Below are 22138 nucleotides of genomic sequence, written 5' to 3' on the forward strand. Positions count from 1 at the left end.
CAAATATATTTCCACATAAGATTAAATGATGGTGAGGAGCTACAAAACACCAAGGGTAAAAAGCTGTCATTGTCCTAACCCTGCTTCATGAAAGATTTTAAAAAAACAAAAACAAAAAAACAAAAACAAAAACTCACAAGTTCTTACCCAAAAATAAGCAAAAAATAAGCAAAATGGCAGATGGTGGTGGCTCACACACCAAAATCAACACGCAGGAGGCCAAGGCTGAACTGTCTCAAATTACAATCCAGCCTGGGTGAAATCATCTCCAAAAAGAGAGAAAAAGAGCAGAGATCCAAACTGTTGATAGCTCTCTATACACCTGTCACACAACCCTATTCTGTTGCCAAAACTCAGAAACCAAGGACTGTTACACATACAGACTCCTGAGTACAATCCCTAAATTACTCCATTTTAGCAATTCCAAGCAAGAGACCTGGGGATATGACTAATAAACAACACAGGTGCCTAATTCCTAGCAAGGATACTTTTAGAATTAATTCTACATAAACAGAGAAAGAGAGAGAGAGAGAGAGAGAGAGAGAGAGAGAGAGAGAGAGAGAGAGAGAGAGAGAAACAAAGTTAAACTCAAAAATCAAACTTTTGTTAAAAAGTGTATAGAACTTTGGGCCATAAGTCCCAACTTTCCCCTCAACATCCACATACTCCCTGTGTGGATGTCAAGCAGCATGCATCTGAATCTGAACAGGGGACACTCTAATCATTAAGACCATGCTTGTTGGGGCTGGTGAAATAGCTTAGCAGGTAAGAGCACTGACTGTTCTTCTGAAGGTCCTGAGTTCAAATCCCAGCAACCACATGGTAGCTCACAACCACCCATAATGAGATCTGATGCCTTCTTCCGGTGCGTGTAAAGACAGCTACAGTGTACTTATGTATAATAATAAATAAATCTGCCGGGCAGTGGTGGCGCACACCTTTAATCCCAGCACTTGGGAGGCAGAGGCAGGTGGATTTCTGAGTTTGAGGGCAGCCTGGTCCACAGAATGAGTTCCAGGACAGCCAGGGCTATACAGAGAAACCCTGTCTCGAAAAACAAAAAAATAAATAAATAAAAATTAAAAAATAATAATAATAAATAAATCTTTGGGCCAGAGCGAGCAGGGACTGAACAAACGGAGTTGAACAGAACAAGTGGGGCCAACCAGAAGGAGCAGAGGTCCTAAAATTCAATTCCCAACAACCATATGAAGGCTCACAACCATCTATATATTGCTACAGTGTACTGACGTACATAAAATAAAATAAAATAAATCTTTGAAAAAAAAAAAGACCATGCTTGTTTTCATTATCCAGGTAATTCTCAAAACAAAATGTGCACAAAAATTAAACTCAGGATACAGAGGAGGGACCACAAGCACAATTTAGACTAGCCCAAAGTGCACATGTTCAGTAAAGCCATACAACAAAAAGTGCAAGTTCTAAAGTTTCCAAAACCTCCACATCCACCTAACACTTCCAGGACGCAGCGGCCCCAAAGGAAACCACTTCAATGGTCACATATCCACCTACACCTATCCGTTTTAACTACAGCCAAGGAAACCACTTCAATGGCCACACTTTCACTAGAGGTTTTGATGTAAAATAATGGCCTTTTGAAAATCACATCCACAATACACAGTGCTCTCTTGAGTTTTTTATTTCTTTACAATGAAAAAAGGTGCTGTGAGTGGTATAGCCTTTAACCCCACACCCCAGGAGGCCAGCCTGATCTAAGAAGTGAGGACCAAGACAGCTAGGGCTATGTAGAGACCTCATCTCAAAAGAGTAGATAAAATGTAAAAGGTGGGCTGGGGAGGAGATTTGGCAATAACAGCACTTGCCACACAAATAAACATCAGGACCTGAAATTCAAATCCCTGGACTCTTCATAAAAAGCCAACTGAGGGGCTAGCGATGCCCAGTGTTACAGTACTTACTGCTCTTCCAGATTCAATCCCCAACAACCTCATGGCAGCTCACAACTGTCTAGAACTCCAGCTCCATGGGGATCTAACACCCTTTTCTGGTCTACAAAGGCACTAAGCACATGAGGTGCATACAAGAAACAGTCATACACAAAATGCAAATATAGTAAATCTTTAAATTAAAAATAGTTAGCTAGCATGCATGCCTTCAATCCTGTAACTCAAGAAGCAGAGACAGGCAGATCTCTGTAAGTTCAAAGCCAATTTGGTCTTCACAGTTCTACAGGTAGCTAGAACTACATATTAAAGACTGTCTTTAAAAGTAAAATAAAATAAAGGCAGGTGTGGTCTAAAAATACAGTGCTGAGAGAAATAGAGAAAAGGCTCAGTGGAGCCTGCCAGCCTAGCTGCAGATTCAGTGAGAACCTGTCTGGAAGGAATAGGACAGACAGTGACAGAGGTCATCCCACTTCATCTGGCCTCAGTATGTACATGAACTACATACAAAACAGAAGAATACAGAACAGACGGAAGGAAAGAAAAAGGAAGCAGGGAGACAAAAATATAAAAACTTTAGGAGCAGAAGATGACCCTACCTAATTTCTTCTACAGCTTTTTCTGAATCAACAGCCATCCAAGAACCAGCTACCAAAAACCTGAGTCAGAATTCCACTAATGACTACATTATACTTCAATTTTCTCATTTATAAAACAGAGATGATAATCATACCTCTTCAGGAACAAGGCTGGGTTCACAGCAGGCACAATGAATGGCAGCTCTTACCGAGCCTTCTCATTTCCTTTAAAGAGTCTCTCACAACCATTTCATCTACAGACTTGATACCTATCAAAATACAAAGATTACAAACACAGGGCCACTCGTGGCTTGGGAGGTATGTGTCTTTAGCCCCAGGACTCTGGAGCAGAGACAGGTGGACCTCAGTTGAGGATAGCCTGCGTCTATACAGCATTCTAGGACAGCCAACGCTACAGAGAGACCATGTCTCCAAAAAAAAAAAAAAACAGCACGGGTTGGTGGCACTCGCCTTTCTTAACCACAGCACCAGAGGCCAACCAAGTTCAAAAGCCAGTCTGGCCTACAAAGTAAACTATAAGCCAACCAGAGCTATAAATATAAAATAAGACTGTTTCAAAAAGACAGACTACATGAATGAGATTCCCTAAGGATTTTTCTTAATCATTTTTAAAATGTTGATGCCAAGGCTGGAGAGATGGCTCAGTGGTTAAGAGCACTGGCTGCTCTTCCAAAGGTCCTGAGTTCAAATCCCAGCAACCACATGGTGGCTCACAACCATCTGTAATGAGATCTGACGCTCTCCTCTGGTGAGTCTGAAGATAGCTACAGTGTACTTACATATAATAAATAAATCTAAAAAAAAAAATGTTGATGCCAGTTACAATTTATACTCCACTCCTGAATAATCTGGTAAAATAATTACCTCTATAAGCTACAGGGTGAAGGTGAAGCCAGACTGAAATATAAATGTATCGAAATTAAGTAGTTCTTTTTAAGATTTGGAGAAGGTGCCAGGCAGTGGTGGAGCACGCCTTTAATCCCAGCACTAGGGAGGCAGAGGCAGGCAGATTTCTGATTAATCAGGTCAGCCTGGTCTACAGAGTGAGTTCCAGGAAAGCCAAGGGCTACACAGAGAAACCCTGTCTCAAAAAACCATAAAGATTTTGAGAAGGTACTAAGTGAATTTAGAGATTAATGCCCAAACAAAATCCTGGATCCATCTGAAGAGTGTGAGTATGAAATATACTACGAAAGAGACCACCAGAACGTACAGCAAATTGGGCCATAGGAGGAACCCCGCCTCTTTAGCAAAGGTCCTCACTTCACATTTGACACAAATGCCTGAAGCTGGAGAATGCTCCGCACAGAAAGATTTCCTCTCCACTAAACCGCTAACTTCTTTTCTCAGAATTCCACCCATCTCTTATTTCCTGACCAGCAAACTAAAAACACTGGCCTGAAAGTATCAACAAAGAGGATGTGACAGGCCAGCGGTTGTTACTAAAGAAAATAAGAACATGTTCCATCTGAAGACCTGGAACACATGGAGACCCTACAAACAGGAAAACACTGGTAAATCGGAAGCACATGGAGAACTTTTTACAAATTAAGTCTGAAAGGTAGGGTTAGACTTGAATATTTTAAAAGACCTTCACTGTCTGAGACAAATAAACTGAAGTGAAAAATATATATATATATCACACAAGTCTTGGCACTATAGTTCCAAAGGAATACAGTGCACAGAAGACATGGGCAGGCAAATCAGGGTATAGTACTAGGGCACGCTAACTCCAGCCAACTAGACGGGCTGCAGCTAACCGCTACTAGAAAAGCTCACTAGTCAGCTTTCCTAGGACGGTCTGAAGAGCAAATAGGACAGTTAAGTAAGACAGGTGGTAATTACCCGAGGGGAAGGGAACTCAGCTGTACTGCCAAAGGGCAGGGCTGTGACTCACACAACAGGAAGAATAATCAGGCTCCCAAAGGGGCTAGCTCTTCTGAGGAAGAAAAAAATAAAACTGACTTTATAATACAAAATGCACACAAGATTTTAAAGGAGGACTTGTCTCCTAAGGTCATTCTTGAAAATCTCTCTCCTAACTTGTCTAAAAAGGACTTTTGATAACCCAGCAACCACCAGGGAGGACACTTAAGCAGAACCAGTCTCATCAGAAGGCACTTACAACTGCAGGGAAAGGGTTGAGGGGGAGTAATATAATAAAACAATATTACTAGTAGCCTACATTCACTGGGTGCTTTCAGTGTGCAAGGTTCTTTCCTAAGGAACTCTAGAGGAATTCTAATACTTAATCTTCACAACCCAGTGATAATTAACAAGTTCTATACTCATACCCCCAAATAATGTAAATTGGAGACTTTTAGTAAAAGCTGAATTGATATCCACTACATACACAGCTCCTGACTAGCAAGAACGTGCCTGAGAATGAAACCATGAAATCAAGCCTAACTTTTACCCAGCCCCTTAAAGGGGTGAGAACAGAAAGATGGCTGAGCCTATTAGAGCACTTGCTACACTTGGTGAGGATGCAGGTATGTGGTTCCTAGCCCTCACATGGCACCGCATAATTTCCAATAACTCCAGTCCCAGGGGACTCTCCTGGCCTCTCAGGGCACCAAGCACACTCACATAGTACACATAAATACATTCTACAGCCAAACACTAATACACATAAAAAAATAAATTTTTAAAAACAAAACAATAGTAGAACCAACTTTCCCCAAACTACAAGAGAATCCACAACCTTTTAAAAAACATGATAGCTAGCCAGGAAGACATCTGAAACATCTAAACAAGGTGATCCATCCATAAGCAAGCCCATAAATGAAGTACTCAAACTGTTTCAGAAAACAACATAAATGGCAGCTTCCATCTATGCTTGTTATTTATTTCAGAAAGGCCTGACTCTCATTGTCCTAATTTGAGCTCAAATGTTTCTAGCATAGTCTCTGGCCCAGTGTCACCTAATCAACTAAGGCACAAATTGATTAGGGATGAGAGGTCACAGCACAAATATAAACAAAGTAACCACTGTGCTATACTGCTGATTTAAAAAGGAAAGGGCATTTGATGATTGCTTCAAATTAGTTTTAGTCTGGTTTTTTCTTAGTAATCTCTTAGAAGTTCCAAAACAAGTAATAGTTGGCAACTTTGGAGAGACTGCCTGATCATGTTGGAATAGATGAGGTATTACTCAGCAACAAGACAATCTCTTAAGATAAGCAAGCTACTAGTTGTTTCTATTGGTATGCAGAAGAAACTCCTAAGATAAGCAAGTTTGACCGGGTTTTTATTGGTAGGCAAAAGTAACTACAATCTTGGGTAAAGGGTGGGTGTTTAAACAGTTTTTTTTTTCTTTTTTTCTCGAGACAGGGTTTCTCTGTGTATCCCTGGCTGTCCTGAAACTCACTCTGTACACCAGGATGGCCTCGAACTCAGAAATCCACCTGCCTCTGCCTCCCAAGAGCTGGGATTTAAAGGTGTGGGCTGCCACCGCCCGGCCACAGTTTCTTTCTTAAAGAAACACTCCCCAGGAAAGCTTTAGAACTCAAGAGTTCTAAGTAGTCAGACAAAGCTAAACCAAGCACTAAGGATCATCAGTAGTAACTGTTCAAAACTGGGGGGGTGGGGGGGCCTGACCCTTACTAGCAGCCTAGCAGCCTCACAATTTTATTGTTAGGGACAAGTTCACTAGTGTGGGTGTGGACCTCTCAGGTGATCTTAGTAACTATATGGTGCAAATTTAGACAGCTAGGCTGAACACCACAGTAAAGTATGCACAGTTAAAATAAAATTATACATTTATTCCTCAATTACCTTGCAAACATACCAAATATTGTCTGCAGAACTCCATTAACTCCACCTCTTCATCTTATTTTAGAACCCTAATCTCAGGTACCCAGGGCTAGTCTGAAACTCTACAAAGAGTAGGATGACCTTGAACTTATTCTCCAGGATCCACACCCCAAATAAGATTTCAGGTATATCACATCCAGTTCACCCAGGGCTTTCTACATACTACCAAGTAAGCCACATCTCCCAACCCCCACTGACTTAATCTACAAAAGGCACTAATCATAATAGAACCCCAAAAAAGATTACAAAGTACAAGGATTTTGTTTTGTTTTCGGAGGATTATTTTGTTTGTTTTGGTTTTTCAAAACAGGGTTTTTCTCTGACCTGGAACTCCCTCTGTAGACCAGGCTGGCCTCAAACTCAGAGATCCACCTGCCTTTGCCTCCTGAGACCTGGAACTAAAGTTAAGTGTCACCAAAGCCCACCAAAGTCCAAATGTTATTAAATAGTGAAACCACACACACATACACGTTTCTTGGCATGTCCTGACCTATTTACACAGGGTGTAACGGAAAAGGCTCAAAGAGCAGACCTAAAGTAATATTTTGATATGTTCACTGGTTCCACTTGGAATCCATTCCTAAATCACCAGACAGTGATGATAATATGCAAACTTGTACATTGCTGCATCTAGGCTGAAAATATCTTCCATAAAACTGTTTATTCCCTCATAAACACAATGCAAGGTTGGCTACAAGCAAACACTAAACCCTAATACTAATATAATGTAATCCTAATACACAAAAATGGAAGATGGAATCACTGCCTTCCTTCTAGTGTCAAGATACTTTACTTTTTGTTGCTTTTATTTAGTGAACCCTTTAAAATGCTGGAAACCAGTAAATACAAAACCACTTTACAAAACACAATCTGTAAGGATGTTAAGCATTTTGTGCATAATAAACATGAGTAATTTTCCTGTGTAATTCTTTTGTGTAACAATCTTAAAATCCCATAATTTACTAAGAATTCTACCTAAACAACCAAGATTAAGGAAAATCTATAAAACCCATTACAGGGGATTTGTTCCTTTTACAAACACCCATAAAAACATTTCTAGGAGCACTGAAGCCCATACCACTTTCCTTTTTCTTTTTTAAGACCATCTCCTGTTTAGCTCTGGTTGTCCTGGAGCTGTTTGCAGACCAGACTGGCCTTGAACTCACAGGCTTGCCTCCCTCTGTCACTTACTGGCCCACGCTGAATGAAAAGTATAAGCCACCACACTCAGCTGCCCATACTTAGTCTACTGAATTGCTAATGTCTCCTAAGGAATACTTTAATATTCCTAAACTATACTGGAATAAAGAATATTTAAGTAAACAAAGAAATGTACTAACACTGCTTTTTCTTCAAGGGCAAATTCATTATTATTTAATTTGGAGCCACAGTTGGTAGACTATTTTTAAAAATAAATTCTTACAAGGGACGCCCTAATGAGCAGCCACACAGAAGTCTGTTTACCAGAAATGAACTAAAGGGAGACTACAGCCAAGGCATTTCAAGACCTTAACAAGTAATTCTGCTACCAGCCAAGGTGGAGTCTTAGCCAGTGCCAGTAACACTTTAATACAGTTTGCTGACACTAAACAGTAATAATGTATTACCTAATGCACTGACACTTGTAGTTATAAATAAACGTTCCTAGGCCATTTCTTTAACTACCCCACTGCGATTCTTACAAACCACTAAACAGATACTGACCTGAGTTTTTCTTCCTCAAATGTCAATTGAGAAAATGTTTGATACCAAGTAAAAATGCACGGGGACAAGCTCAAATGTTCTTCCCTTGCTTTATGAGCCATGTATGACACAGAGCTTAAACACCCGTTAAGGTCTTTGAACTAAAAACATTACACTCACACTGAACTGCTATCAACCAATGGGAACAAAATGAAACTCACTAATCTTACACAGAAAAAGGGACTAAACGGGAGAAAACGCACCGGAACATTAAAAAAAAAAAAAAAAAAAGCGAAAACCGTAAGTAAAAAACCTAGCGTACTACTACTTGGAGATTTACGATTACTGTGTCTTTTCTTCAAAAGAGGATAAACATTCCAAGAACGGGCTTGGGAACACACTGAAGGGTGTGGTGTGGACCACTACAGGCCAGGCCTAAGGACTGCAAGGACCAAAATCGGTCCGGAAAGAAGCCGCCCACCGGAAAGTCCCGACCGAAATTCCCTTCCTCAGCCCCGCCCCCGGCACTAGCCGAGCCCAGAGGAAGTAGCAGACCGACGCACGAGGCCGCGCGTCACCGCGTTCTCCCGCCCACTCCGTCTGACGTCAGGGGGCGGGACCAGCCCGACGGCGCTGCCGTTGACCCTGCTGTTACCAGGCGCTCACACAGCCAATCAGCACCCGCCGCCAGCGCCGGCCGGCCTTTGAACTCCGCACAGCAACTTCCTGCTGTTTGGCGAGTACACAGTGCAATGCAGTATGTCTGTCAGCGCTGCGGCACAAAGGAACAGCCATTTTGTGACTGAGCTGGACCTGCACCAAGATGCCAGGACCTCCGAGAACTGCTGCCTGCGCCAACTACCGAGTTGCCCCTTATTTCATCATCAGAGTACTAATGGGAACGTGGGGAAAGGGATCTTCTGATATTAGGTTTCATTTGTTTTCAGCCTTTTTAAAAATTCGTTTTTTAAAAGTATTATCAGCGTCATAAAATGGCTGCCACTTAAAACTGCCTGTTCCCAGTACACAAACACTGCATATGCCTTTTTAACCATTGCTGCCTTACAAGAACGAAAGCGTTCTAGAGAAAAGCCGTAAGATTTAACCACACCTCTAGATACCAAAATATGGCTCAAAGGCAGACAATTTTTATATAAACATTTAATTTTCAGTTTGGAAATGCCATGTCCTGAACATGTAACAATCCCTTCTTAAGTGTGCATTCCCTTCCCCCTAGTCTCCGTTCCTGGATATAACTTAGGTAAGTGTTTGGCATACTTTTATGTGTCCATCACTAAGACTACTGTATTTTGAAATTTACAAATGTGAAATGTTTACAATTACATTCTAAACAGTAAAAATGTAATCACCAAAAATCGTGATATACAAAGCACATTAGACTTCAACATTAACTTCAAAAAAATACATAATCATTATTTTTAAAAAGTATAGTGCTTGTTTCAGAAACAGGAAAACAAGTTGACTTTAAACTTTTGCTCATCCCAGTATCTCAAGCGATTCTGGTTACAAAATTTACTTGATCTGAAAACAATTCCTTTCATCCCCTGCAGAATCAGGCTGCAAAGTTGGTGGTTTTAGTTGTGGTCCCTGAACACTTCTTTCCAGTGTCAACCTACTGGATGACACAGTAACAGATAGCTACACAAGGGCAACATAAATTCCAACTCCGGAGAAATATCACACAAAATAACATATTCTGTAAACTTTACAATCTTTAAAGGAAGTGATGTCATAACTGTGAACAGGCATTAATAACATATGTAACTTAAGGGTAACAGTGATTTAAAAGTAACTTCATCTTCAAGGAGTCTAGACTATTCTGGACATTCATCGAGTATATGATTAAAAGTATACTTGGCAAAAGCATTAAAAACCATTTTTGAGAAAAGGAATCAAATCCATCATAATCAATGCCCAAGTTATTACCCAAATAAAAGTAAGTTTATTCAAAGACAGCACTTAGAGTTAGAACAGTCTAATCAATGAAACGCAAAACCTTGCATAAGAAAGCCAAAACCCTGGTGAGAATATGCAAATCAAACACTCTAGGGAGTAACAACTTTAATATGGGGTCTTTCATAACTGTCAAATATATCTCAAACTTCCTATACCCTCAAAATATTACTTTCTAGAAAATTAGTTTTGCATTAGAAGCTTTCTGTTCTATATATGACCTAATAATTACACAAGCAACTTAAAAGATATCCAAAATTGTAACTACTCAATTTGCAAAAAAACTTGGAAATGTATTTTTAAAAGCAAGGCTCAAAATATTTTAGTAAAGAGTAAATTCAATTTGTAATAAACTATAGTCCACACTTCCAAATTTACAAGCTAATTTAGAAAAATAATTTTATGCAAAATTATAAAGTGAAATCAAAATTGGATCATATACCTATCACATCCTTGTTAGCTGCATGATTTTAAAACTATGACATGACAAATCTTAAGAACACATCCAGAAATGCATTCCCATTTTTAAATTAACATAAAGATACAGTCATACAACAAAAAATATCTTATATGCTTTATTACTTCAGTCACTGATAAGCTACTTCAAGGAATGAGAAACAAATGATTTAAATAAACAGTACATTAAAAAGCTTCAGAAGAGAAAGCATTCCAGGACTCTGTCAAAATAAATGAATACATTTAAAGCAGCACCAACTAAAACATAAGGATAAAATAAAATACAATTACCAACCAGAAAGGACTGTCTTAATACACACAAATATAAACCTTGTAACATTTTAAGCATAAAATTTACAATTACATTGTCATAGTAACAAACACAAAGATGAAGTATTAAATAGCATTCCAACATTTTCGTGGTTACAGATTTAATGATATCAGGAACTATTCATTAATGTTTTGATAAGTCATAAAAAATTTAAATTGTCACGTGTATCAAAAGAAACAATCAAAAATATAAACTGAAAGGCATCAGTCAAAGGGTCCTATTTGTGATTCCGTTTGTAAATGTGTATTTTTTCATTCATATAACTTTCTCAAATGTCTATTTACTATAATTTACTACTACCAGGCTGCTCTATGGCCCTCGGTTACAAGTTTGAATATCCCAGATTCTTCAAAGAAAAAAATTTGCCTTGTATGTAAAATGGTGCAATGCAGCAATGGCTAAACAGACAAGGTCATTTTTCTGCAGCATGAAAACCTAAAAACTGAAAATTTACTGACAGAAAAACTACAGTTTCTAGGAAAGGCCCCTCCGTACAAAAGTACCTTACCTTCTGAATGCTGTATGAGGCCTTAAGTCACAACTCAACTTTCATAAATTGATACCAAAAAATCAGGGTGTGGCATGTGAGCAATCTCAAGGTCACGCTTTAAAAACCAACCCAAGTTAGAAAAATCTTGAAATACAGACAGCAATCCATGTCTGTCAAAGTAAACAAGTGTAAGCTGAGGTTTCCCCAAAAAAAAAAAAAAAAAAGAAAGAAAGAAAGTTGATAGCTCATACCTCGATGCATTGCTGTGTAGCGAACTGTCCTCCTCTTGGCTTTTGTCCTTATTTCTCATCATCTTTTAATTCTTAAATATTAAGGGGGAGGGGGAAATCTGTGTTTGCTTTGAAGTCCTGTGCCCAGGTATTTACTGTCAAAAGTTGAAAGAAAGGTAAGGTCCCAGCTTCTATGGATGGTTTTATTATCAGGAACAAAGTCCTGACGATGTTAGCGATATTCATGTAATGCAACAACGATAAGCACGAAAAAAACAAAATATTTCTATTTTTCCGTTTTAAAATAAGTGGGGGATAAACTGAACAGTAGAAGCATCACTATCAATAAGGAAAGTTTCTCAAAAGTAACACACTGGATACAAATAACAATCTCTGTATCTTATTGCGTCATCCAAGAATCTCTCATATTTACAGTAAATAAAGCCAACTTTAACATAAATTTTTTTAAATTATCACTGATTATCATGAACTTACCTGATCCATGTAGTATGTCCAAAGCAAGAGTCCTATCTAGTAGTAGAAAAATATCCGATCCAAAATAATTTTGAAAAACGCAAAATCCGCCGTTAAAAAACAAAAAGTAAATAAAATAATCCTCAAATATGTTGACTTGTCAAAAAATAAAGCAATAATTAATACTAAAACAGGTCCGGAAGGGAAAAAAAACCTCATTAGGAGAGCGCACAAAAATGGAGGTGCGCCATGGCTTCTAAGCTGGAAAAAACAACGACCTGGGCTCTCAATACGGCAGCTTCTTCCAACAAGGCACGAAAAGAAAGCTCCTAAAAGCAGCTTTTCTCCCAAAAAAAGGTTCAGATCGACCCCAGTAAGTCACTAGGAGAGGCAGGGGGCTGCGGGGGCCCCCTGAGGCTGCCCGAAAGTTAGGGAAAGTTGCGTAAAGTGAAGCGAAGCAGGGAGCAAAGCGCGCTCTCTCTAAGGCACAGCCGCCATCTAGAGCCTCCTTCCCAGCTCTGAGAGCTCTGCCTTTGATTGACACTCTCTACATTTACCCCACAACTCAGGTGATGTACCATAGACCCACCCCTTCATCTCCACCAAAAAAAAAAAAAAAAGAAAAAAGAACTAGATCCTCCATCCAAGGGAGCCTGAAGACCCCCAACTCCACACCTCCCTGCCCCTCCAGACCACTCCATCAGGGGGAGGGGGAGGGCTTCTTAACCCCCTCTGGCTCAAGCACCCTTTTTAAGCCAGAGAGAAATGTAATTTGTTCCTTTTGTCTAAAGATCTGCTAAATATTTCAGTCCTTGAGCTAAAATAACTTCCTCCCTGGACAGGAAGTGCAGTTTTATCAAGCCATTTTGAAATAAAGATAAATTTTAGAGACTCTAAAGCTCAGTTTAATTACTAATCTATAAAAAAATTAACACCCCACCATGGGTAAAATGGCTTTTAAATAGAAGCAACATTTCAAGCCCATAAATTAAATCAACTCTTGCCTTCTTTATGGTGCCTAAAAACATCTAAAGATTAAGGGGGAATTTTCCACCTCAAGTGGAAGGGGTAATTTTTTTTTACAACTCAAGAGCGCCTCCCTAGTGTTCAACTACAGTAAAGCAAAAGTTAGTACAACCATTTTCCCCCTCAGAAGAAACAAACTTCTTTGTAAATCATGAGCTTTGGAAATGCCACACATCCAACATTATATATTTGGGCAAAATTAATAACTTCAAATTCAAGAATTTACAACAACCTTGGTCGCCTTTATGTCAAACACTCAACCTCAACTTCAAAACCAAAAGAACCCTTCACAAATGTTTCAAATCAAATTCTAGGTACACTCACATTTCATCAACAACCAGTCACTTACAACAACAGGCCACATCAACCCAGCCAATTATCAACTGTCAAAGATAAACTCCCTCAAGATGGACGCACAAGGTCTCTAAAAACAAAATTACAAATGCAACAAAAGTGTTCTCTCCCATGCAGACAAGTAACCAACCACATAGACATGCCCAAAAAACTCAAAAACATTCCTTTACTGAACCCTATTTGTCAAAACCATGTCACTCAATCAATGAAGTAATCCATTTTGGTTTTACAACCAAACACAATTATGTTAAATCTAAGTAAATGTAAAATTCATAATCAAGTTTCAATTCTACCAATATATTAACATCAAAATCAAAATCCAAAAACTCAAGTTGTCAATTTACAAAGACCAACCACCTCACATCAAAGAACACGGCATCTGTATTAATTACAGGTGTGTATTCTAAGGTATTTTACACTAATAATAGATTATTTTCTTCTTTGTTCTCTATTCTGAGAAAAACATCATTTGTCATTTGGTCAACAAAGTTCCCATCACCGCTTTATAATATTCATTACCAAAGTAGCAATAAATGAAAACCAGACAAATATTTGATTTCAACCATGGGTAACCAATCTAAAGCATGGTATGTATGATTATGATTCATTTAAATTCCCAACTGCACAGAACAAGAAAATCATGGATTTTTTCAAATGTAAATTACACTACTGTCATACTAAGTAAGGCCTTTAATGTATAGCCAAAGACTACAAATACACCTCTAATTTAAGACAATACAAACTAGTATAACTCAAATATTCAGCATTTCATTGCAAAATAATTTATACTTTAAAAGCACAGGCAGCCGGGCGGTGGTGGCGCATGCCTTTAATCCCAGCACCTGGGAGGCAGAGGCAGGTGGATTTCTGAGTTCGAGGCCAGCCTGGTCTACAGAGTGAGTTCCAGGACAGCCAGGGCTACAGAGAAACCCTGTCTCGGAAAACCAAAAACACAGGCAAAGGACCACTTTCATCAACAAAAATTGAAAGACGCTGAGACTGTCTTGGACTGTACAGGCAACCAGTACCTTTATATTATTATATATTCATTATAATCTCATGACACATTCAAGGACCCCATTACTCAATGACTAAAATGCAAACTATTTTTGAAATGACCCAAACAAAGCTAAAGTTATTTATACTGTATAATAAAAGACCAACCAAACTGGGTGTGGTGGTATACACAGCACTCAGGAGGCAGAGGCAGGCAGATCACTTTGAATTCCAGGACAGCCAGGGCTACACAGAGAAACCCTGTCCTGAAAATCCAAAAGAAAAAAAAGAAGAAAGGGGAGAAGGGGGGAGAGAATATATCTATTTTAAACAAAGGACCATTCCACTTAAGCACAGGATAACCCAGGTTTTCTAAATAAATCCCAAACAAACAAAACCATTCCATTTTACCAGCTTTATTCAGTATACTTTAATGAAAAGCAACTATAAAGGTCAAAATGTTATCAAGGTAAAATGAACATTTAATCAAAACGTCCACTGAAAAAATTTTATAAAAAGCCCAAACTGAGAAATTTTTAAGTTTTAGAGATTTTATTAAAGTTAACATTCCATAAAGTCACTCAGATCAAACTGCAAGAAATTCCAGGAATACAAACTACCATTTGTAGAATTGTAGAATCTTCTCCAGATGTCAAAAATGTACATGATATGTAATAAGTCTTTAGAAGAAAATTCCACTGTCCATTTGTGTTGGGTAAGAATCATTCATTTCATGGAATCCACATTAAAAGAATCCTGTGTTGGTTGTGTAATATCACAGCATTCTTGCATTAATCCATTTTCCTCAGTTCCCATAATGGGCTGCCATCTTGATTTCTCAGAGGTAAAGTCCATTTCAAACTCTTGAAGTTGGGTGCTTCATAAAAAATTAGAAGAAAGAAATTCTGTTGGAGTAACAGTCATCTTATTTCTTCAAACAGAAAATCCTACCCACTTTGAAGATAATTCTCTACCATACATAAGTCTTTAATAAAACAGCACTAGTGTGACGATCTCTCAAAGACAGAATCAATGAATTCACATATTTTAAGTTCTCCTGTCACAGATACATTTGTATCCATTAAAAATAGTAACAGTCAAGGGTCAAATTCCTAAGAATCTAACATGATTATCATAGTGCATATATGAAAAGTAAAACCAAAGATTAAAATTCAAAAATGGGAGGCTAAATTACAACCACATGTGGACAATTTCAATGCAAAAAAGTATCCAAGCTCTTTCAAAGAAAACTAATTACATAATATTAAGAGATGAATAAAAACGCAATAGATAACTGCATGGCATACTTTAACAGCCTTATAGATACTAATTTTGCTGAAAAGTACCTTTATAGCTTCATATCTGAGAGTGGAGAGAATGTAAAGCCACATGAAAAAAAATAGATGGCTTACTTGGAATTTGCCACAAAAATGCTATCTCTTTTAAAGTTATAAACAACTAAAATATTACTTTCACTGCAAAGACATCATTATGCTCTTCTGGAAAAGTTAATCTATTAAACAGACTGAAGGAAGGAAGAAATGAGAATCCAGGTGATTTTACTCCTAATTGTCTCCAGAGTATCATACTCACACAAAACTTGAAAAACATTTTTTTTTACAATTTTCATGTTATGTTGAGTCCATGTGTGTATGTACATGCTTTTGTAGTGGGTAGGTGCATCTGTACGTGAGGACAAGAACATGTTTAGACCTGAGGATGATACTGCTTCTGAGAATGAAAATCATCTTAACCTTAATTTTTGAAGCAAGACATCTCAGTCATACCCAGAGCTCATCAGTTTGGCTTCTCCTGATAACCAGTTTCCTCTGGGATCCATCTCCACCTGGAATTACAGGCAGGTGGAATCTAGGCATTTACTTGCATTTTTGGGGACACAAATTCCCAAGCAAGAGCTTAAATGCTGAGCCATCTATCTCCTAAGCTAGCAAAGACACGTTAATCTCTGGTCTTCCATATATGTTCTACAACTTTCCCACTCAACTTGTAGAGCTACAGTCAGTAAGTGACTTCAGGAATAAAAAAATGAGAATATGTTTACTTCTAGGTTAATTTTCTGCCTTCCTAACTAAAATTAAGGTATGTTTTTCAATACACACATTATAAAATGATACCTAAAAAACTAGATGATCAAAGACAGTGGTGCCCTCTATTAAAAATGATTCTTTAAAGGAGTAAGGAGTATCACAGCATCAGTAATAATCCATACATCAAGATATTCTCCTCTATTAGATTTTGGAAATTTCTCAAATCCTTCTATAAAATGAAATATAACTCCTTGTATGTCTGTATCAATGAACTACCATTTGCCTTGTTCTTTTCTTAAAATTAAGTAATGGCTATACAATTTACTTCTAAAACAAAATTTTTTAAAAGCGGAATAAGGAAAAGCATAGTATATTTCAGAAGGAAGAGTACACTCATAGTGTGCATAAATTTCGGGGCTTGAACTCCAGCATCACATAGAACTGGGCATGGAGGCAACACGTACCTGTAATCTAAAAATCTGGGAGATAAAGGACCAAGCGTTCAAGGTCATCCTTGACTAGGTGGGACTAACCTCAAAAACAACAAAAAAGGAAAGAAAAATGAAAAAGGCCAGATATTGTGGCCCCCACATGAGATCCCAGAATGCTGAAGCTAGAGGATTGTGCTGAGTTTAAAGGTAGAGTAGGATAGAGTCTCATAAATAACAAAAACTAACGACATGATCATTAGAAAACTACTCAAAATGTGCACTCCCACAGTAGTCATGTCATCAAGTAATGTGAATTTAAAACTGAGAGAAAACAAACAACTTTTACATTATAAATCAATGATCAAAATGCACTCAAGCAAAGCCTAAGACCCAAAGCCAAAAGCAAGAATGTTAACAAGCAAATATATTTCATAAGTATCAAAGCTAATAAAAAGATCTTTAAAAATTATTAAGAAACCAGGCAATGCCTCTAATCCCCGAACTTTGGAGGCAGATGGATTTCTGAGTTTCAGGCTAGCCTGGTCTAGAGTGAGATAGCCAGGACTATACAGAGAAACCCTATCTTGGGGGGCGGGGAGGTCATTTACACTCATAAAGTTTCAAGTACAACAAAAATTATATTTACAAGTAAAAGTTTTACTTGAAGAAAAGAAGGAATCAAACATCAGCACTGGAAACATGCAAATGTTAACAAAATCCAGTCTTCAGTGGAAAATAACAAAGATCCTAATGACTACCTCTTGTGACACTACTGAAGATTTAAATGAGTTGGTACATAACAGAAGAAAACTTCAAAGGCTGGCTATCACTGCACTACATCACTGTATTATAGCATGTAAGAATCCTAAACTAGGGCTGAAGAGATGGCTCAATGGTTAAGAGCACTGATTGCTCTTCCAAAGCTCCTGAGTTCTAATTCCAGAAACCACATGGTGGCTCACAACCACCCATATCGAGATCTGACTCCCTCTTCTGGAGTGTCTGAAGGTAGCTATGGTGTACTCACATAAAATAAAAAAATCTTTAAAAAAGAAAAAAAACAAACCTCAAACTAAAGAGAACACTTTCTATTCCAACAGCAACAATATCTTTGAGAACACAGGATCATGGAGTCATTTATTTAAGAACAGTCTTCCCTCTAGTATTGTATTGGGGTGGGGAGGTTTCAGTAAGTGTGGATGTAGATAATCAACTACATCTCTAATGTGTGAATTAATACAGACATAATGAACAGGCGTGCCCTTGGTCTAGAATTCTATGCTTACTCAGACAGACCAAGAGCCTGTGTCACCTGTGTAAGATTCAAACTTAGAATGCTATTTTGTTATTTTCTAGTTTGTACTTCTAAGTATATAAGTTTATTCTAAGAACAACTTTCTGTTCAAATCTAAATTTTTATGTCACCAAGCTAGTCAATAGCAGTTATCTCTGGAAATCCAATCACTAGACACATTCATAATTTAGGAACAGAAATTTGATTATGAGTATCTTCAAATAGGTTACACATTATTAACTAAAATGCAGGCCACTAACTCATCAGGAGTGTAAGTAGGGCTCTCCTAATGAAACAGTTCTTTACGTCTTCAACTAGCCCTACGTTTTTAAGATAAAGAATAGCCTCAGTCTGAGACTAAGGACGACCTTGAACACCTGACTCCTGTCCACCCAAGAGGTAGTATTACAGGTATATGCCACCATGTTCAGTTTATCTTTACCAGTTTTAATAGCAAAGAAAAATATAAGGAACAAAGAAAGTTAAAAAGAAATTCATGATTCCTAATTTTTTTACATAAGTGGGTTAAAGGCTACTACTAGTAGTGAAATTGTATTTTTCAGAAGTTAAATGCCTGTTTTACAATTAAAGATTAACATAAAATGTTAACTTATTACAAAATATCATCCTTTCTGTCATGTAACTATATATCTAAAAGTTATGACTTAGTTCCTGCTTTGTCTTGAAATTTTGATACATTTATGGAAGAAAGTCCTGACCCCTATTTGGTCTAATTCTTAAAATAGATTGAATGCTCAACTGAATATATTAACAAGTTTGGATCTTAAATAATATAGGAATAAAAACTAACAGTAAAATTAATACAGAAGGACGAGCTAATCATCAGTGAAGGGATATGATCAATTATTGATAAAACAAAAGTAATCTTTTTTATGAGTTTATAATCTAATCTAATTACAAGCCAATTTAAAGAGACCAAGTGGGGGGAGTACATATATTACTTCTTTCTCTTTTAATTTTTTTCATATATTACTTCTAATTTGTATTATGACAAAATTTTAGCTTTCAAACACAGCTATAGTATTTTATATTAATATTTATATTTTAATAATAAATTTTATTTTGCCTGTCATTATACTCAAAGCACTAGTTAATAATGTTTAATAAAAGCTACATTAACACAACAAACCAACAAATATTTACTGAGTAGCTACCAACTGCCAGGAGACTATAAGTGTAATCACACAGGAAACTAGACACCTGCATTAGACAAATTTTGGGTCTCCTGCCTCACTCTCCCTCAGGAAGAACTCAAACCTTGTTTTGTAGGACATTAATAGCCAGCCACTGCAGTCTCAAATAGCAATCACAGTTAATAGGGAAGGGGAATCATGCAGAATTTGGATTCCCAAATATTTTTATTCCTATGAAATAGACAATTATGTTAAGTTTGTTGCCAATGAATAAATCCTCTTGGCAATTCACTCAAAATGATTTATAATAACTTTCCCATTTTACTCTTTCCCACTACTTGTCAACTTTGGAATTTAACAAAAAAAAAAAAAAACTATTGCACAGTAGTGGTAATAGTATCTTTCAAAGAGCAATTTTATGTCAATAAGGCTAAGCTTTCAGTCTTGAAGTTTAAGTTCAGAGTAAGTAGCAAGCACAGTCCCTACGACCATGGCCTGTTTTCTTTGAAGACCAGATAGTGAATATTCTAAGGTATCCATTTCAGTACAAGTATTCTCAAACCTGAAACTGCAATGGGAAAGCACAACAGTATCTACACAATACAGGTAAATGCTCCCTAAGTAAGTAAGTAAGTAAATAACCAAGATGTTGGAAACAAGCCCAAATGGGACTTTTTGGTCTTTATTTTCTGACCCCATTTGTGGTGGGCATATGCCTTTAATATCAGCATCAGGAACCAGAGGCAGGTAGGTAGATCTCTGAATTCCAGGCTGGCCCAATCTACATGATTGAGTTCCTGGTTGGCCAAGGGCAGATGGTTAGACCCTGTTTCAAACAGATGGATGAATGGTTGGGTGGATAGGTGGGTAAGTAGCTTTTAATATTTATATAACAGAAGAACAACAACATGTGATTAATAAACTTTACATGTCTAGGCTGGACATGGTGCTACTATCTTTAATCCAAGCTCTCAAGAGGCAGAGGCAGGCAAATCTCTTTTGAGTTCAAAGCCAGCCTGATCTACATAAAGAATTCCAAGACCTCCAAGTATAGTGTTTGAAACTCTGTCTTAAGAATTAAAATAAACATTTTTTTATTTATTTTTATTTATTTATCATTTAATTATTATGAATAATTATGTAAAAATATCTACTCTTAACACTGTTTACAGGTTTGATAGAGCTATGCACTAACAATTCCAAATCAGTAACTTAAAATTCCTAGTTACACATAAAATTAGAAAATAAACCCAACAAGTAGATTAAAGACTTACTAAATGCTTCGATGTCTATGGTATAGGCCTTTCCTTCCATTTGAGGATTCACATTTCTGCAAAAACCAGAATAGATTTTATTAACTCCTATGACTTACATTACAACTTCAATGCCTTCTAAGAAATCAACAGACCAAGAAATATAGGTTATGAACAAATTACTCCAATCAAAAGACAGGAAAACTGTGACAAGACCTTAGATTTTTGCCAATGTCAGAATTGAACTCTAGAACAAGTTACTAAAATTACAAGCCTAGATATTATTCCCTAAGAACTCCAAATAAGTAATTACTGAGCTCCTGCCTTAATTTGACTGGCTATCGGATGGTGAAAATACAGAAAATACAAGATAACAGAACACCATTAATCCATACACTGGCCTCCTATCTAATACATTTCTAAGCCTTCTAAAAACCTTTGCTACCCATTTGTAGGATCCTTCTTCCTCCCTATTACTATACTCATAGTATCTATCATATGCTAACAGCAAAATAATATGATCCCATATATAATCAATTTTTTTAATAAAATATTACCTTAGGCATCACTTCCAATTACTATCAGTTGTATTCATCTATTAGACTAACACTAGTTCTTTAAGATTTTTTTACTACTTCCGTGTATGTGTGTGTGTGTGTGTGCACACGTGTACACACACATGCAAGCACACACACATCCAGAAGAGGGCACTGGCTATTCTGGAGCTAATGTTACAGTAGTATGAGTACTGAGAACCACATTAGGTCCCTCCAATATATGGGATCTTAAATGCTGAGCCATCGCTTTCCAACACTAACACTAATAATAATACACACTTATATATCAGGAATTTTCACTAATTTCAGACTTAAATTTCTCAAAACTAAATATGAGAAATGCTTCCCATTTCAAGTACTATCTGAAACAAGGATGAGTTTTTCCTTTACCTTGGTTTTGTATGATTACAATGTCACAAAATAAGAGTGGGCTGTGGTGGTGCACAAGAGATCTCTGAGTTTGAGTCTAGCCTGGTGTAAAAGAGTGAATTCCAGGACAGCCGAGGCTATGCAGAGAGACCTTGTCTCCAAAAGAAAACCAACAAAAACAAAAACAAAGGGTGAGGAGGGCAATAAAGCTAAGTGGTATAACACTCAACATACGTGAGGCCCTATATTTAAAACAACAAAGAAAACTGTTGTGAAAATTAATTTCATCCCAGTATTCGAGAGTGTGAGAGTTCAAACTCAGCTTGGGTTACATATGAGACCATGTATCCATCCACCAAAAAAGACAGAGAGATGGCTCACTAGGTAAAAGTGCTTACTGACAAGCCTGAGACCAAATTTACTCCCAAGGAACCCACATGGAAAAAAAAGAGAATTCATTCACACAAGTTTACAAACATGCACAAGAAAAGTTTTCAAAGCTTAGCATGAAACTAACAATTTAAGGTTTTTAGAAAGAAAAAAGTTGAAAACTTAAAGTTTAAAGCTTTAAGATACCAAACTAACGTCTTAAGAATTGATGGCGGCCGGACGGTGGTGGCACACACCTTTGATCCCAGCACTTGGGAGGCAGAGGCAGGTGGATTTCTGAGTTCGAGG

At 37.5% G+C, this 22138-nt stretch overlaps 1 protein-coding gene and 1 long non-coding RNA gene across 9 annotated transcripts in view; both read right to left on the bottom strand.

Annotated features, from left to right (window-relative positions):
- The window catches only part of Chd2 (chromodomain helicase DNA binding protein 2), a 118360-nt gene extending 104179 nt beyond the window's left edge, over positions 1 to 14181 (bottom strand). The window contains exons 1-2 of one of the 7 annotated variants that reach the window (XM_031386985.1): positions 12000 to 14180; positions 8045 to 11659 (exon numbers count right to left, since the gene is read on the bottom strand). In XM_031386985.1, coding sequence (XP_031242845.1) covers positions 8045 to 8145 — 101 coding nt within the window. In that variant the 5' untranslated portion in view covers positions 8146 to 11659; positions 12000 to 14180. Of the gene's footprint in view, positions 1 to 2658; positions 3179 to 8044; positions 11660 to 11999 lie in introns of those variants that run through there. The other 6 variants (XM_031386986.1, XM_031386987.1, XM_031386988.1 and 3 more) reach the window with 6 other exon arrangements.
- Positions 14182 to 14754: 573 nt separating this feature from the next.
- Positions 14755 to 22138, bottom strand: part of LOC116102397 — a 14964-nt gene continuing 7580 nt past the window's right edge. For both annotated transcript variants that reach the window (XR_004123146.1, XR_004123147.1), the window contains exons 4-5: positions 20556 to 20611; positions 14755 to 15231 (exon numbers count right to left, since the gene is read on the bottom strand). This is a non-coding gene — a long non-coding RNA (uncharacterized LOC116102397). The remainder of the gene's footprint in view (positions 15232 to 20555; positions 20612 to 22138) is intronic.

This window comes from Mastomys coucha, unplaced genomic scaffold (genome assembly GCF_008632895.1).
Source record: "Mastomys coucha isolate ucsf_1 unplaced genomic scaffold, UCSF_Mcou_1 pScaffold21, whole genome shotgun sequence".
NCBI classification, from domain to species: domain Eukaryota; kingdom Metazoa; phylum Chordata; class Mammalia; order Rodentia; family Muridae; genus Mastomys; species Mastomys coucha.